The sequence below is a fragment of the Kogia breviceps genome, chromosome 7 (genome assembly GCF_026419965.1).
Source record: "Kogia breviceps isolate mKogBre1 chromosome 7, mKogBre1 haplotype 1, whole genome shotgun sequence".
NCBI classification, from domain to species: Eukaryota; Metazoa; Chordata; class Mammalia; order Artiodactyla; family Physeteridae; genus Kogia; species Kogia breviceps.
Window position 1 is genome coordinate 78,754,193 of NC_081316.1, and position 19,506 is coordinate 78,773,698.

General features: G+C 40.3%; 1 protein-coding gene across 1 annotated transcript in view; it reads right to left on the bottom strand.

Annotated features, from left to right (window-relative positions):
• The window catches only part of NLRP14 (NLR family pyrin domain containing 14), a 39,028-nt gene extending 29,508 nt beyond the window's left edge, over positions 1-9,520 (bottom strand). The window contains 4 exon segments of the mRNA XM_059069118.1: positions 1-248; positions 8,353-8,408; positions 8,410-8,422; positions 9,229-9,520. Coding sequence (XP_058925101.1) covers positions 1-248; positions 8,353-8,408; positions 8,410-8,422; positions 9,229-9,520 — 609 coding nt within the window.
• Between the last annotated feature and the right edge of the window lie 9,986 nt (positions 9,521-19,506).

Below are 19,506 nucleotides of genomic sequence, written 5' to 3' on the forward strand. Positions count from 1 at the left end.
AGGGGTTGCCCACTCTAACATCACCATTCTCCCCAAGGCTGTCTTCCCAACTCCAGCAGCTCCCTGAAGGATCACGGTCTGTGGCTGCTCACCTGTTCTGACATCCTCATCAAACAAACGTTCCAACAGTTCTCATCCTTCCTGAGCAATTTCATGACAGAAGTTTTCAGATTCTCCAAGCAAATGGTTCTTATCTAACATGATGCAAAATTTTTCCCTTATTTGAACTCTGCATTCTGCTCCATCACCTAAATCAGTTAGAAGGGAACCAGAAGATACACATGATCAGAATTAATTCTATGACTTTCAATCTTAAGAATATTGCATTTAGAGCAGGAGCAAGAAGTGATACATGCTGAAATCAAAGTACAGCTGGTTTAAATGAGAAAAGAATGTAAATAAAACAAAAATATTCTTGTCGGTTTAAACCCCACATTATAAACTGAATAAACAGAACCCACAATGCAGAAATTAATGATGGAAAATAAAAATTAGATTCATTCTAGAAATACTTTTTTTCTTCTCTGTACTTCTTTTCTGCAGAGAAAAAAAAGGATATATGTGGAGAACAGAGCCATCATCCAGATAAAAAGAGAACACAGGCAACAATTAACAATAATACCCATAGAGGACCTGAGGACAAATCTGAATCTACAGATCAAAATCATCCACTTTATACAGATAAACCATTAGTGGACATGAACAGTTGCAGACATTCTCCCCAAGGAGCAAGACGGCTAAGCCCCACATCGAGCTTCCCACCCTTGGGATCCTGCACTGGGAAGATGAGCCCACAGAACGTTTGGCTTTGAAGGCAGCAGGGCTGACTTTCAGGAGAGCCAGAGGGCAGTAGGAAACACAGCTCTGCTCTTACAGGGCACACACAAAATCTCACATGTTGAGACCCAGGGTGAAAGCAGTAATTTGGAAGGACCTCGGGTAAGACCTAGTATCTGATCTTGGAAAGCCTCCCAGAGAGGCAGGAGGCAACTGGGACTCACCCATGGGACACAGACACTGATGGCAGCTGTTTGGGGAACTCCTTCTACCACGAGGACACTGGTGCTGGCAAGAGCCATTTTGGAGTCCTTCCCCTAACTCATTAGCACCAGGACCCAGCCCTGCCCACCAGCTGGTTGGCACCAGTCCTGAGGCACCCCAGACCAAGCAGCAACCATGTAGGGACACAGCTTCACCCACCAGCAAGCCGATAGTAGCCATAGGCCCCCTGAGCATCCCAGCTGGCCCAGAACCCAGCCCCCAGAACCCCACCAGTGGACAGACACCAGTCCCTGGACCTTACCGACCAGCGGGTGGACACACCAGCTCCAAGATATCTTAGGCCCCTCAGCCAGCATCCCTGGAATCCAGCCTCAACCACCAGTGGGCCAGCATTGGCCCCAGAACCTGCCCTCATCTACCAGCTCTAGGACCCCCAGGCCAGAGCCAGCCACCCCAAACCTGGCTCTGCCCATTAGTGTGTCAGTACTAGCCCTGGAACCCCTCAGAGCTCCACAGCCAGTCACCTCTGGACCTGGCTCCACCCAGGGGTGCCAGGACAGACTGGTCCAGTCCTGGCGCCCCTGTACTCCCAAAGCCAGCCACCTTGTGATCCAGCCCCACCGACCAACAGGTCAGCCCAGACTGTGCAGCCAGTCACACCATGCCCCAACCCCACCCAATAGCAGGTCAGCACCAGCTCTGGGAACCCTGGGCCTGCAGCCGGCGACCCATGACCCAGCCCCACTCACCAGCGGGACAGCACCAGGACAGGGACTCCACAGGCCATGCAGCCAGCTGCTCCAGGACCAGCTCCACTAGCAGCCAGCAGCCTCTGCACTAGGCAGAGCCTAGCAACCAACCAGGCCAGGGGCCAGCCATGCCTGTGTGTCCATAGTAGGTATGTGGCCAGTTGCAGCCCTTCCACAACAGAAGGACGCATGCAGCCCACATAGGGGTCACCACTAGAGCATATAACTCTGTTGACCAGAGGGAAGTGTGCTGCTGGGCCTCATAGGTCATCTCCTAAATAAGGCCACTTCCCCAAGATTAGGAAACACAACTGACCTACCTAATACATAGAAACAGACACACAAACAACTACAAAAAAAAACCCTAAAAAAACACAAACACATGGAGGCTAAACAATATGCTACTAAACAACTAATGGGTCATTGAAGAAATCAAAGGGGAAATAAAAAAATACCTAGAGACAAACGAAAATGAAACCACGATGATCTAAAACCTATGGGATGCAGCAAAAGCAGTTCTAAGAGGGAAGTTTCTAGCAATACAATCTTAACTCAGGAAATAAGAAAAATCACAAATAAACAACCTAACCTTACACCTAAAGCAACTAGAGAAAGAAGAACAAACAAAACCCAAAGTTAGAAGGAAAGAAATCATAAACATCAGAGCAGAAATAAATGAAATAGAAATGAAGAAAACAATAGCAAAGATCAATGAAACTAAAAGTTGGTTCTTTGAAAAGATAAACAAAATTGATAAACTTTTAGCCAGACTCATCAAGAAAAACAGGGAGAGGGCTCAAATCAATAAAATTAGAAATGAAAAAGGAGAAGGTAACAATGGACACCACAGAAATACACAGAATAAGAGACTACCACAAGCAACTAAATGCCAATAAAATGGACAACCTGGAAGAAATGGACAAATTCTTAGAAAGGTACAATCTCCCAAGACTGAACCAGGAATAAATAGAAAATATGAACAGACCAATCACAAGTACTGAAATTGAAACTGTGATTAAAAAAACTCTCAACAAACAGAAGTTCAGGACCAGATAGCTTCACAGGAGAATTCTATCAAACATTTAGAAAAGAGTTAACACCTACCCTTCTGAAACTCTTCCAAAAAATTGCAGAGGAAGGAATACTCCCAAACTCATTTTATGAGGCCACAATCACCCTCTTACCAAAACCAGACAAAGATATCACAAAAAAAGAGAATTACAGGCCAATATCACTGATGAACACAGACGCAAAAATCCTCAACAAAACACTAGCAATCCAAATTCAACAATACATTAAAAGGATCATACACCATGATCAAGTGGGATTTATCCCCAAGGAGAGTTCAGTATCTGCAAATCAATCAATGTGATTCACCACATTAACAAATTAAATAATAAAAATCATAGATCACTTCAATAGATGCCAAAAAAGCTTCTAACAAAATTCACATCCATTTAGGATAAAAACTCTCCAGAAAGTGGAGATGACCATACTACCCAAGGCAACCTATGGATTCAATGCAATCCCAATCAAAATACCAATGGCATTTTTCGCTGAACCAGAACAATCTAAAATTTGTATGGAAACACAAACAACCCCAAATAGCAAAAACAGTCTTGAAAAAGAAGAACAAAGCTGGAGGTATCACAATCCCTGACTTAAGACTATACTATAGTAATCAAAACAGTAATGGTACTAACACAGAAACAGACACACAGAACAATGGAACAGAAAAGAGAGCCCAGAAATGAACCCACACTTATATGGTCGATTAACCTACAACAAAGGAAATATGAATATATAATTGAGAAAAGAGAGCCTATTCAATAAATGGTGTTGGGAAAAGTAGACAGCTGACATGCAAAAGACTACTTTCTCACATCATACACAAAAATAAACTCAAAATGGATTAAAGACTTAAATGCAATGCAAGCAACCTAAATGTCCATTGACAAAGGAATGGATAATGAAGATGTGGTACATATATACAATGGAATATTACTCAGCCATAAAAAGAATGAAACTATGTCATTTGCAGCAACATGGATGGACCTAGAGATTGCCATACTGAGGGAAGTAAGTCAGACACAGAAAAACAAATATTATATGATATCACTTATATGTGGAATCTAAAAAAATGGTAAAAATGAACTTATTTACAAAACAGAAAGAGAGTCACAGATGTAGAAAACAAACTTATGGTTACCAGAGGGGAAAAGGTGGGGGAGGGATAAATTGGAAGATTGGGATTGACATATACACACTACTGTATATAAAATAGAAAACTAATAAGGATCTACTGTAGAGCACAGGGAACTCAACCTATATGGGAAAAGAATCTAAAAAAGAGTGGATATATGTATAACTGAATCACTTTGCTGTACAGTAAAAACTAACACAACATTTTAAATCAACTATACTCCAATAAAAAATTTTTAAAAACGACTTAAGTGTTAAGACCTAAAACCATAAAACTTCTGGAAGAAAACATAGGCAGTATGCTCTTTGACACTGGTCTTAGCAATATTATTTTGGATATGCCTCCTCAAGAAAGGGAAATGAAAGCAAAAGTAAACAAATAGGACTACATCGAACTAAAAAGCTTTTGCATTTGAGGGTATTATGCTAAGTGAAATAAGTCACACAGAGAAAGATGTAATATCATTTACATGTGGAATTTAAGAAAATGCAACAAACTAATGAATATAACAAAAAAGAAGCAGACTCACAGATATAGAGAACAAACTACTGGTTACCAGTTGGGGGGGTAGGGGCACTATAGGGGTATAGGATTAAGAGGTACAAACTATTACATATAAAATAAGCTACAAGGATATATTGTACAACATGGGGAATATAGCCAATATGTTATAATAACCATAAATGGAGAATTCTTTAAAAAATTATGAATCATTATATTGTACACCTGTTACTTATATAATATTGTACATCAACTATACTTCAATAAATAAATAAATAAATAAAAAGCTTTTGCACAGTGAAACTATCAACAAAACAAAAAGGCCATCTACTGAATGGGAGAAGATATTTGCAAATACTATATCCATTAATGTGTTAATATCCAAACTATACAAAGAGCTCATACAACTCAACATTAAAAAAAAGCTCTGGTGGCACAGTGGTTAAGAATCCACCTGCCAATTCAGGGGACACGGGTTTGAGCCCTGTTCTGGGAAGATCCCACATGCCGTGGAGCAACTAAGTCCGTGCACCACAACTACTGAGCCTGTGCTCTAGAGCCCACGAGCCACAACTACTGAGCCTGAGTGCCACAAGTACTGAAGCCCGCGTGCCTAGAGCCTGTGCTCTGCAACACGAGAAGCCACCTAATGAGAATCCCGCGCACTGCGACGAAGAGTAGCCCCCTCTCGCTGCAACTAGAGAGAAGCCCACGCGCAGCAACAAAGACCTGACGCCGCCAAAAAATAAATAAATTTATTTTTAAAAAAATCCCTATTGAAAAATGGGCAGAGGACCTGAATAGACATTTTTTCAAAGATGACTTCAGATGGGCAACAGGCATATGAAAAGATTCTCAACATCACTAATCATCAAAAAAATACAAATCAAAATCACAATAAGATATCACCCCACATCTGTCACAATGGCTATTATCAAAAAGACAACAAATAACAGGTGTTGGGGAGGATATGGAGAAAATGGAACCCTCGGGCACTGTTGGTGAGAATGTATGTTGGTACAGCCAGTGTGGAAAACAGTAAGAAGGTTCCTCAAAAAACTGAAAACAGAACTACCATATGATACAGTAATTCTACTCCTGGGTATTTAGCCAAAGAAAATGAAAACACTAATTCAAAAACATATATGCACCCTTATGTTTATTGTAGCATTATTTACAATAGCCAAGATATGGAAGCAACCTAAGTGCCCCTCAACAGATGAACAGATAAACTGTGGTATATATACACAATGGAATATTAGCTATAAAAAGGAATGAAATCTTGCCATTTGTGACAACATGGGTGGACCTAGAGGGTGTTATGCTAAGTGAAGTAAGTCAGACAGAGAAAGACAAATGCTGTACAAGTTCACTTATATGTGGAATCTAAAAAACAAATGAAAAACATAATGAAACAGAAACAGAGTCATAGATACAGAGAAAAACAGGTGGCTGCCGGAGGGGTGGGAGATGGGAGGAATTTAGAAATAGGTGAGGGAGAGGTACAGACTAAAAAAGAAAAAGAAAGAAAGAAATGAACATTGAAGCACAGTCTGAAGAATATTTTAAAGAAAAGAAAAAAATTCCCAAGTGTCCAAGTAGAATGAAAATATAGTTTCATCTTTTCCTAGTTCAGTCTGATTCCTTCTTTAGAGCTCAATTTAAATGTCACTATCCCTGGGAAGACTTCTCTGAACTCCAAAGATAGATAGTTCTCTCTTTTGTACATTCTCAGAACACAGTATATTTTTCATTCACAGCACATATCTCAAGCTGGAATTACTTTAATTTTTAAAGCATATAATTATTTTCTTTGTTCTACTAGGGCATTCAGTGCAAACATCTAACAAAGTTCATATCCCACTAAATTATGCTTAGTTCTCCCCCAGGGGAAGGTATGGTATTAGAAGTCAGATACTCTTTCTTTTTATGGTATAATATCATACAGTGCTGTACTTTTAAAAAATTGGGATTATAAGCATGATCTTTACTTTCTTCATTACACTTTTATCTATCTTCCAAATTTTCCAAAGTAAATTTCTATGTAGGTAGAATCTTGGTTTCCTGAATTTATGGCCAGTTATACCACAAAAATAAGCTTCCTTGTATTGTATCAGAAATTAAGGTCCAAGCAGGAACTTATCTTCAAAATCATTTAATACAATAAGAAATTTTTATTTATTAGTGCTTAGAATAAAGTAGGGTCTCAATTATTTCTTGAATGAAATAATGTAGCCCATTAGAAAGCAGCATAGCTGAGCTAAGCTGGTCCAGTTTTCTTTGTATTATAATTCAATTTATAAAAACTGGAATTCAGCCATATAGAATTCAAAACAAAGTAGGGGGACTGGAAATGGTATGGAACTAAGACTGAGAAAACCTGGTCCTAGAAATAACATTTTACGTAGACTAGTTGTCACCATCCTGGAACTCAATTACAGCATCATTTCTTTTTAAAAAAAATTTAATTAATTTACTTTTTATACAGCAGGTTCTTATTAGTTATCTATTTTATACACATCAGTGTATACATGTCAGTCCCAACTGCCCAATTCATCACACCACCACCACCACCCCCTGCCACTTTCCCCCCTTGGTGTCCATACGTTTGTTCTCTACATCTGTGTCTCTATTTGTGCCTTGCAAACCGGTTCATCTGTGCCATTTTTCTAGATTCCACATATATGCGTTAATATACGATATTTGTTTTTCTCTTTCTGACTTACTTCACTCTGTATGATAGTCTCTAGGTCCATCCACGTCTTTACAAATGACCCAATTTCGTTCCTTTTTATGGCTGAGTAATATTCCATTGTATACATGTACCACATCTTTATCCATTCATCTGTCGATGGGCATTTAAGTTGCTTCCATGACCTGGCTATTGTTAATAGTGCTGCAGTGAACACTGGGGTGCATGTGTCTTTTTGAATTATGGTTTTCTCTGGGTGTATGTCCAGCAGTGGGATTGCTGGGTCATATGGTAACTCTATGTTTAGTTTTTAAAGGAACCTCCATACTGTTCTCCATAGTGGCTGTATCAATTTACATTCCCACCAACAGTGCAAAAGGGTTCCCTTTTCTCCACACCCTCTCCAGCATTTGTTGTTTGTAGATTTTCTGATAATGCCCATTCTAACTGGTGTGAGGTAATACCTCACTGTAGTTTTGATTTGCATTAATTTGATCTGATTTGATTTGCTCTAATAATTAATGATGTTGAGCAGCTTTTCATGTGCTTCTTGGCCATCTGTATGTCTTCTTTGAAGAAATGTCTATTTAGGTATTCTGCCCATGTTTTGATTGGGTTATTTGTTTTTTTAATATTGAGCTGCATGAGCTGTTTATATAAAGATTTTTCTTTTGATGTGGACCATTTTTAAAGTCTTTATTGAATTTTTTACAATATTGCTTCTGCGTTATGTTTTGGTTTTTTTGTCCCCAAGGCATGTGGGATCTTAGCTCCCTGACCAGGGATCAGACCCACACCTGCTGCATTGGAAGGCAAAGTCTTAACCACTGGACTACCAGGGATGTCCCTACAGCATCATTTCTAATGGAAGACAGGAGACACAAAAAGCCAAATAATCCCTGCCAACTCAGGGACTCTTCAGTCTATAAAACAAGATATCAAGATACCTTTGTTCATCAGACTGTCAATTTTTGACTGGCCATTTCCAAATACTGCTCTTTTGAGGCTTTGAATTAACATGGTCCTGTTTCTGACTGTCCAGAGAGCCAGTTTTGTCAACTCTTTTTGAACAATAATCACAGAACAGGTAGGATATTGCAAGAAGTTAACAAGTGTTGAACAAAGGTCCCCTGGGAGATAACTTTCCCCCATCATGCTTCAAAAGCTCAAACCTCCCAAATCTGACAAAAAGCCCATATACTTACCCAGCACTGCTTCCTGATCATCTTGTACCTCTCTGGCCCCAGTGTCCTCTGGTCTCAGTCTGGGCTGTCCCTGTAACAGGTTCCAAAAGGATCGTGAGATTTACCAAACACAAGGAGAAGTTGGTGATGGCCAAAACAGGGGCCAGAATTTTCCTCAGTGGTCCAATTCTGTGATCATCTGGGTTTAAGAAACTAGAGCCAGCAAAGCCTCAGACTCCATCAGCTTAGCTGAGGGTGAAGTGATGTGGTGTGAACACTGAAGCATGATATCTCTTGCCATGCTTCCCACCCTGTAACTCTAAGGCAGGTAGTCTAGTCTAAGCCTAAGTTTCCTGGACTGTACTGACCTCACAGGGATACGGTGAGGCTCAAAAGAAATAATGGATATACATTTTGGAGCTCTAAAGCCTTGTATATGAATAAGGAATTTTAAATGTCTACAGAATTTCACACCTGGGAATGACTAAAACTACTGTTTTGCCTTATGTCCCTTAATAACTTTTTGCCCATTCCTCATATTTCAGCAAAGATTTAAGGTCATATTTGAGTGTCCTCAAAATTTAGGCCAACCTATGACTTTATTTGTAGTTTAGGCAAAGGAGCAGTAGATGGGGTAATTCTTTTCACTCAGTTCCTTTAATCATTCTAATTGGTACAAGATGGATGAATTACCCCCAATTAAGGAGCCAGGCTGAATAACAGTACTCAGAACCCTCCAGCCTGTTTAGTGTTCCTCAAATGATCCAACGTACTTGAGCACCATGGAGCTTGTGTCCCACAGAACGGTTTAATCCCCAAGTCCCTCTCCTAGAATCAATGGGCTCCAGGAGCCACTTCCTTCTTTCCACCCGCAGATGTGTGTCCAGCATCACTCACAGTTGATCTCTGCGTTTGCTCTCTCACACAGGTCCTTCAGGCTCATCTTGCCAAAGATTTTGAGAGCCACCCCCCAGGACTGCTCTCCTGGATAACACTTGTTCATCAAGTTAGCCAAACCCTCCCCCTTGGCCTTCTTCACTTCAGACCAGGGTATCCTGCAGGATCCCGGTTCCGTGGTGGCATTCTTTAGGAGTGACTTGAATCTTTTTAATTCCTCTTTGTTTAGCTCCTCCAAAGACAGTAGCAGCCCAAAATCAGAAAAGGAGGAGGAAGATGACAAATCTGTCATCTTGTCCATGGATCAATATTCAAGCTTCAGTGGGGAAAAAATAATCAAAAGAATGTGGAATAAATGGGGCCTATGGAAAAGTAAGTTTAGAAAATGAAATACCTCTAAAAACATAGATTAAGGGGCTTCCCTGGTGGCGCAGTGGTTGAGAGTCCGCCTGCCGATGCAGGGGACACGGGTTCGTGCCCCAGTCCGGGAAGATCCCACATGCCGCAGAGTGGCTGGGCCTGTGAGCCATGGCCGCTGGGCCTGCGCGTCTGGAGCCTGTGCTCCGCAACGGGAGAGGCCACAATAATGAGAGGCCAGCATACCGCAAAAAACAAAAACAAACAAACAAAACATAGATTAATTCAACAAACCTGTGTTGAAGCCCACTGTATCAGGCTCAGTACTGACTTCCTGTCCACTGTAATATATTTTCTATCATAAAAACATTCTTCTAATATAGACCAACCTATGTTTCTTCCACCTTCCCAAGAGTTACTCCCAGTCCCACACTTATGAGCTGTAAGAAATAAAGAAAGGCAATCCATCTCTCATTACTCTTCTGCAAAGCAAGGATATCAGAACCCATCTCAGAGGACTGTGGTATGGATTAAATAAGGTAGAGTTCCTATATCAACTGGCTCAGAACAGGCTCCTACTAAGTACTGGCAAATTTCTTCATTCTCTCTCTCCCCCACCAACACCCAACATACATCTCAGCCTATAAAACGTTGTTATTGTACCCCCATCATTACTCTTGAAGCACATTTGTCACCAATGGCATATATCACCATTTACCTCTTGTCATGTCATCTCTGGTCACAAATCCATACTAGTCCCTGAAGATCTACGTTCTTAGCTCACAAGCTACTTTCACATCCACTCCCCAACACCACAATTATTGTGGGTGAGCTCAAAGTTAAAGCCCCTCCCAAGCAGCACTCTCACCCACCCCAACCCCCACGACCTCATTCCACTCCAGCATCTCACTCTGATGCTCTCATTCATACTTTATCAGCAGCAGCTACCCAAACTCTGCAGAGTACCTTACGTTAATTAAACTCTTAAACTAATACCTTCCAGTTAATTGAGCAGTTTCATGCCCTCACTCCCATGGTGACTGTTCTTCAAATGCTATCAAATCCTAGTCTTTTGAGCCCTCTGTTTTCCTCTTATTTATCAGCCATCTTAAGAGCCTTATTCAATTTCTTATTTAGCATGGGTACTGCAATCATTTAAACCGTATCTTCAAGCTCCTCATCTCCTCTTCAGTGATTTGCCTACAGAAACAGAGCTAGTAAGTGGTACAGCTGGAACTCAACGTAGATCTTTCTCCAACCCCCTCTCCTTTCCAGCCTTTCATGTGCCACCCCCTACTCTTGCCAATGGGATTGGATAAGATTGATGGGACAAGTAAAAATGTACAGGGGGAGATTTCACTTATTAAACAGAAGGTGAATTATCTGAAAATTACAAAGTAAATCAGGACTTTCTCCTACAGTAACTGGTGAGCTATCGGCTGTTTTAGGGTTTTGTGTGTTTTGACTGCACTGCAGAAATAATCTAGTTTATAGATTAGGATCTGACCAAAACAGGTTCCATAGTAATGTTTTTTTTTAAGAAGCAAAAAGGAGAAAATTTGAGGAAACTTCAAAGGAATACTGAAATTCCTCCAGAACATACAAAATACAGTAGGTGAGGGAAAATGTGATATGTAATGTACAGTTATCACTGCATGGGAGACTATCTTTTCCTTCTGCTTTCCTGTAACAAAAGAAGGTGGCTCTAGCCCCTTTTCTGTAGCTCATTCCTTCACCCCTGAATCTCATTAGAGTCAGGAATTATTAAGGGACTTAATCCATCAGAAATCTCTCTTCACTTCTCTAGCCTCAACTTCTCCCTGTCCTCTAAGTCCTTCTCATTAGCATTTAAACACGCCCAAGTCCACATTAGTCTTTTGTGAATGTTTCCTTCGCTTCACATCCCCTTCATCTTCAGAGTCAAACGTCCTCACAGTCTTCTATACTTTACGTATTACACCTCCTCAGTCCCCTGCAATCTAACTGTTGCTACCACAATTCCACTGAGATAGCTCAGACCAATGACCACCCTTTTGTAAAACCCATTAGGTAGGCATTTAAAAATTCAATTTTCATATCTGTAAGCAGGAAAAATAACAGTACCTACCTCCGCAAGGATTGGAAGATAACACATGCACCTAATTTACAGGGTGCCATACGTATAATACTACTATTTTAACAATGCCTTAATTGTTGATATTTTGTCCCCCCCTTGACTCTCATAATATCCCACACTTCCTTCATTTTCCTCCTGCCTTTCTAGGTGAAACTTTGAGCCAAGATCTGTAAGTTCTGAATCCTACTGGGTTTCTACTATATGATATCTACAACCCTGACAGAGAGTACAATACACTTTGGCTTCCTTCCCAAAGGTTTTATGCTGTTCTTGAAGGAATTTGGTTTTTGTTTTTGTTTTAGTTTTGTGGTCTTCCTTTGTTTACATTTTTGGGAAGAGGAAAACAGATGTTGTTTGGTGTGGCTCCTCTTCTGCGATGGCATTTATAAATTCCAAAATGTTCTGAACTAAAATGGGAACCCATGGCCTAAGAGATCTACTTCAATTTGCAAATTTATTGATGTAAAATTTTACCACCTATAATAATGAAAGGATATTTGTTCAAAATAAATTATTCACTCAGCACATATTAATAATTACCATATTTGTTGAGGATCTACTGTGACAGGTTCTTTATGAAAATTTTCTCTAGTCCTGAAAGTTTGGTTTTATCCACATTTTACAGATACAGGGACTCAGAAATTAAGAAGCTTGCTCAGGTTACAGAGTTGACAAGGAGCTTATCAGACTACAAAATTCATTCTCTTTCTACGAGGTATCACTTGCCTTCTAATTTCACTTTATTTTCCCAGACACTGGGAATTCAGATTTAATGAAATCTGTGTGGCTATGCTCTGATATCTGACCCCATGCTGAACACCAGGCTAGGGGAAAGGGAAGACCTCTAAATATATAATGGCAGTCCTCTGAGCTCTTGCAGTTCCAGAACACAAAGGAAGGAGGAATTCTTTTCCATAGAGGGTAGAGATGAGAAGGTCTTGGAGAAGTTACATTTTATCTAGGAAACAGGATATTCCCACCCTTTTCATACATTCCTGTCTGATATCCTTTCTTGGGCCACTGTAATCTCCTATAGCAGTTTCTCAACCTCACCACTATTAACATTTTTTGCCAGATAATTCTTTATTTGGGGGACACTGTAAGTGCACAGTAAAATGTTCAGCAGCCTTCCTGGCCTCTACCCACTATATGCCATTAGGACCCTCAATCTCCCACAGCTGTGACAAACAAAATGTCTTCAGACATTGCTAGATGTTCCCAGGGCAGCAAATTGCCCCAGTTGAAAGCAATTCCAAAGCCTTACCCTCTACTGCTTCGTACACAACTCATCAGCCCTTCTCTATGACATTACCATAACAAATCAAAGAAACAGAGTAGATAGCTCAGAAAATGGCATTCGCATGAGATTGTAATGTATGATAGAAGAAACATCATAATTGGGAAGGGAAGCATTATTATGTAGATTATGCAGTAGATTATTAGGTAGATTATGTAGGTAGATTATTAGGACAACTTGTAAACCATTCAGACAAAAATTAGTATCCTCAGAATAAATCTCAGATACATAAATCAGTACATTGTTAATACTTCAAACAAGAGGGGGGAAAGCAGAGCATATTCATTACACCTTAGAAAAGGAAGAACTTACCAGCTTGGTCACAATAAGGGAAATGATCAAGAATCAGGATGAATATCAGGAGATATATTGTTAACTATGTTGAAATTAAAACTTCTTGTCCATAGGAATTCAAACACAAGAGGTAAACTGAAAACAGCAAATATTTTTAGGAAATTTGACAAATAACGAGTTGAAGTTTAAATTTGTAAAACCACTTTAGAACTGTTAAAACTGGAGATACGCACCCAGACCCAGATCTTGGTTTCTAATACCATTCTCCAATAAGAGGAATGAGGGCTCCTTGGAGAAACTGCTGATTCTAGAGCTGGGGCTGGGAGTATACAAACTGAGTCGAAAGCTTCTTGTTATGTCAGAAAGTAAGGAAAAGAAAAGGATGAGGTAGGTCAAAAAGATACAAGAACCAACCCAAAAGAGCTCCCAATGGCAAAAGTAAGTAATGTAGCATTATAACCTAAAGTATAAAGCAAATGTTCATAAGTCTGTACTGATACAGATAAATGACTGAATGAATAAATTAATGGGGGGAAAGAGATAAATCTTACTTACAGAAGAATTCCAAATACTTTATGTAGCTATTCCTGCCTCCAGGAGGTGGATCTTAACCCCAGCCCACGCCCACCCAGGAGTGTGGATCATTCTTAGTGATTTGCTAAGTGGAGAAACCTGACAAACTCTGCCCTAGCCTGGTGAGCAAGGTTAATATCATCAGCCATAAGTCACTGTTGACAGTGTGTACCACTGATGTGATTTGATGAGAATGGCATATAACCACTGTGATATTCTTCCCCCAAATCCATAATCCCAGTCTAACCACGAGGAAAATTTTAGACAAACCTAAATGAAATGCTACAAAATACCTGGCTAGTAACTCTCAAAAATGTCGAGGTCATCAAAAACAAGAAAAGACTGAGAAACAGTCACAGACCAGAGGAGACTAAGGAGACAAGATGCCTAAAAGTATTGATAATATGGTATCCTAGAAAGGATCCAAGGGCAGAAAGAGTACTAGGGGAAAAAAAATAGTGAAATCTGAACTAAATGTGAATTAATAGTTTTAATTAATTGCTTTAGTTGTTACAAATATACTTTAGTAATACAAGATGTTAAAAATAGGGGAAATTGGGTGATCGGTGCATGAGAACTCTTTTCTGTAAATCTAAAACTATTCTAAAATAAAATGGTTGTTTTTAAATTGGATTTATGCATACATGATGGCCTAGCAATTACAGTCCTCAGAATATATTATACCTAAGAGAAATGTGTGTGTGCAGGTATATGCCAAGAGACATACAAAACTAGCCATAACAGCATTGTTTGTAATTCCTAAGCACTGGAAACGATCCAAGAGCAAACCTATAGTAGAGCCAATAAATAAACTGGTAAATTCATAGAATGAAATCCTATGGAGCAATGAAAATATATGACCTGTAGTTACATGCCACTAGGATGAATCACACAAACATAATCAGTGAAAGAAGTCAAACCCCGAAAGATTATATACCATATAATTCCATGTATAAAAATATCAAAACTAAAAAATAGAAAACTAAACTGGTATACTGTTTATGGATGTATGTGTAAGTGTTAAAGCCGTATTTTAAAAATGGGCTGGGGTAAGGAAGTAACTACCATAAAAATCGGTTTAGTGTTACCTCTGCAGGGAGGGAGGGATTTGTAATCAGGAAGCTTCCCCTGGGCTCTTGGGCACTCTACAGTAATGGCCATACGTTAGTATAGTGTAGTATGGTAAGAGTAATCTTCTATTCCTTGACCTGATGATGGTTTACATGGATGATCACTGGGTTATCATTCACTAAGAGGCCCATTTATGTTTAATGCAGTCTTCTATATGAGTTACAATCCCCTCTAAAATATGGTTTTTAAAAGGTTCATATCACCAAAAGACATAATACAAATATATTCGAAAAGCACTGAAATAAAATTATTGTAAATAACCTTTTCAGACAGGGGGGAAATGGCTAACAAGTACTTCAGAAAGTGTTCAAACTTAAGCAGATACCAAAACTAATACAAACCAGGTGATATCACTCCACTTATTAAAATGGCAAAAATAAACTTTAAGAAACAATACAGTATGACGATGAGAATGGAATGAAGCAGATATTGTTAGTGTAAATGTTAATTTGAACACTCTTGGAAAGCTGCAGGTTTCACAGCTTTGGCGAACTTAAAAAAAAATGCATGACTGTTCAATCAGTAACTTCTCTACGGGAAATTATCCAATGGAAAGAATTCCAAATACAGAAAAGAAAGTTTTGTGTATAATAGAATAGTAAATAATTGTCAACAAATTAAAATTTAATGATGTAACTAGTGAAATAAATGTATAAAAATAGAGCATACACTTGATTTTTCAGCCATTAAAATGATCTCTTCGTACAGCAATATGCAACACATGCACGGTTAAAAGCAAATGGTAGGAGCTAAGGATTACAACTAAGGAATTGAAACCTCTGCATAAAAAATGGATGAAATATATCAAAGTATTAACTACTGTTGGGTTTTGGGTTTAGGACAATTTGTAACAACTTTCTTTAATCAGAATACATTACTTAAATACGTGGAAAAATTAAAAGATGAGAGATGCAATATCAATTTGTCAAATCTCAAAGAGATAATGAATGCCTGCCAACTGTACTTGAATTTGGAGGGTGGGAGCTCAGTGGAAACCTCTGTGAAGAGAGCAGTTTTAGGTCTCTGCTGGGGGAGAAGGAGTGGAGTGATAAAAGTCTCACTACTATGGGTAGAGGGTGACTGATGCAGTGAGCAAATATGCGCTATTCTTTTTAGAACTTTGTTAGGAGAGGAATGAGAGAAATTGGTAGCGAGGAGCACAGAGAGTGCAGAGTTTTAGGCTAGCGGTTTTGTCTTCAGTCGGGCGAGGGGGTTGTAGGCGTCACAGGGTGGAGGAATAACGGCGGAGCCCAGGTGGAGGGAAGATTCTGGGATTGAAGGATAAACACCTGCTTCGGGCAGAGGGGAGAGAACCGTGCCTGAATTCATCAGAACTCTTGACAGTGGGGATAATCATACCACCTGACATCAGGAGAGTTAAGAAACGGGCATTGCCCGCGAGTTAAAGGCTACACTAAGTCTTCACCCAAACTGCACTCATTACCCACGTGGGCGCCCCGGTCCCGGGCTTCCCGCCTCCCCAGGTGCAGCGGACTGGAACCTGGGAAGTGGCCTCTCCTGCCCCGTCACGGCGCCAGCACCGTTCTCCACTCCCGGGGTCCTAGCAGCTCTCCTCTTGGGCCTCGGGCCGAGTTTGCCTGCCCTTTCTTGTCTTCCACACAGAATCCGGGCGCTGGCAAGACGCTCACGGGATTTAACTTTGTATTTTAGGGCAGGCAAAATACACGCAGAGAAGAGGACAGTCCTTCCATACCTTGGGTCACACGGTGGGCATTGGTGGCGAAGGTTCAATTCCAGCGCTGAAAGCCACGAACCCAAGAGGGAAAAGAAAGAGGGAAGGGCAGGGCTCAAGAGTTACCTGCTGTCTGAAGCGAAAGGGGAACTCACTCTTCGACCCTTTACGCCAAAACTCCCTCCTGCGCTGCGAGCCGAGCAAACGCACGCGGAGTGCTGCGTGGGCCGCCCGGAATGCTTGGACCCTCACAGCCCGGCCCAGAGAGCGTCTCTTCCCATTGGCTCGCGGGACAAGGGGCTGCTCCCACTCTCCCGCTCCCGGCCTGCGTCTTAGACCAGCGTTACCACGCCCTGTTCCTAGGAAAAGACACACTGTTCATTATAGGATCTTCTGTGTGCAGCACACCTTGGGGCACACAGCCTCCCTTTCCCGATAAACAGTAACATGTGGTGAAGAGTCTGGGAGTTGGACCCTAGCTACGGATGACCTTTCCCAGACAGGCTGAGTTCTAATAAACTGCGTCCCTTTATTCATCCAAACAATAATCCCTATAACTGTTGAGCACCCACTTCGTGCCTGACAGTTTTCTGGGCCTTCTCTAGCAGGGAACAAAACATTCAAAATTTTGCTGCCTCCCCCCGCCCCCAGACACCCCCCCCCCCACCTCCCATGGAGCTTACATTCTACTGAAGGAGTAGAGATAACCAGCTGCAGTGTATCAGATGGTGATCATCGCTAAGGAGGAAAACAGTGGGTAAGGGACCTAGTGCTTGGGGGTGGGGGCTAGGAGGTGGGTCCTATTTTTCTTTGGGTGGAAAAGGAAGACACTCTGCGAAGGTGACATTTGCAGAAAGTGAGGGCATGAGCGATGCAGATATCCTGGAGATGGAGCATTCCAGGGGGAGGAAATATCAAGTGCAGAGGTCCTCGGGCAAGAGTCTGCCTGATAGACATGAGGATATTTGAGTAAATCAAGCATCATGGTCATCATGACCCTGTGTTGACATATAGGTAGTGGAATTTAGTCCAAATCCCGAATCTCTTGTGTGAATTTATGGCCTTGGCCGCTCAAAGTCGGCTTAGACTCTAATAAATCCAGCAGCTTCAGCAATTAGAATCGTCTAATTCTCAGATGAGAGACCTCAGATTAAAAGAGCAAATGTGTGTCCTCTTAGGATGGGGATTACCCATTCTAAAGACCCCCCCCCCCCCGCCACCCTTTTTTCTTTCCTCTTGACATGACATAGCAAGATTTGGGAGATTGTAGAGTTGTCCACAGCCTCATTTAAGGTAACACTTCTCCAGCTGGAATCTTCACGGAGAGCTTTAAACCTTATTGGCAAAGCAGGAGTCAGCATTCATTGTCATTCAGTAAATGTCCACTCTAGGCAGCAGATACTAAGGGAGCAGGCCTGCTAGTTGGCAAGATGTATCCAACAACCTCAATCACTCAGAAATCAGAGCCTTAGATTGTAAAGATTCATATAAAAACGAATTCAAAAGGGTACCCAACAGCGTGAGGGTGAGAGAAAACAAGGTACACTCTCTTGCTTTGGCTCCAGCCTACTATATGGATTGGTTATATAATAGCTCTTCAAGTAATGTGCTAAATATTTTATTCACAAGTCCATACATCTTAAGAGAAGCTATGAACGTCAGAGGTTTTGCTTCTGAAACCATTTCTAACATGCTCATAAAAAACCATGAAATAGAACACATTTATTTCATGAAAAAATTAAAAACTGAGGAGACTTAAAGAAATGAAGTTTTAGAAACTGAGGGTCCCAGAACTGTACCTTAGTAAAAATGAATTAGACTTTTCATTTTATTTACATATATCTGACAATATTTGATTTTATGTGAATGCTTACGTTTTGTAATATCATGCATTTTAGTGCAATCTTTTGTTTCTTTTTGACTTAGGTCTCCCACTAAAAACACCCCTGTGAAGAACACGTTTGCCCTTTATTGCATCATTATTAAAAAAAATTCTGTTTTGCCTTTTCTCTATTATTTTTGGTAAAATTTAATTTCCCATGCCTTCTTTCCTTTTTTTCCCCCGTTAGTATGTGTGCTGCTGAAGCAAGCACCATGCCTTTTTTCCTCGAAAAGCTAAATAATAAAATTGAAATGCAAGTCTTATTAATTAACAACTACTAGGGAAAAGGCATTTCTGAAAAAATTTATAGATGTCTCCACAAGCCATTGCAACTGGAAGGAGAGACACCATTCTTCTTCATAAAACTAATCTAACAAGGTGAAAAGTGGAAATCAGTAATAGAATATCCATCTTGTTTTGTTGTGCAATAAGGAGATCTGCATAGATATTCATAATGCTACCATCTTGTTCTATTTCTGCTTATATTGCACTTGAAAGTGTTAGTTGTATGGAGTACTCCTATAAGATACCTGGACTTTTGAAAGTATTGCAATGCCTTGTGAAAGTAAGCTTTAACATCTAACATGAATTTTGAGTGATTGTAGTCCTTGTTCTTCTGATAATAATATTATAAATGACATCTCTGTGTTACTAGAAGGTAAAATGCTTAGAGATTTGTCAAATAAGAAAGCTTGTGATTTCCCTTATCTCCCACAAGCACAGAGGTAAAAGTCATGAAATTCCTTTTTTACTAAGAGTCTGAGAGACTTATAGGCCCTCAATTTTCTTCTTATCTTTACTCACAGTGATCTCTCCCAATAAATGAACCACATGAAGTACATTAACTATCTGGAATGTATCCTTTTGCATTTTTTCTGCATGCTTGTATAATTATATTCACAATAACATACACAAACACATACACACACACACTG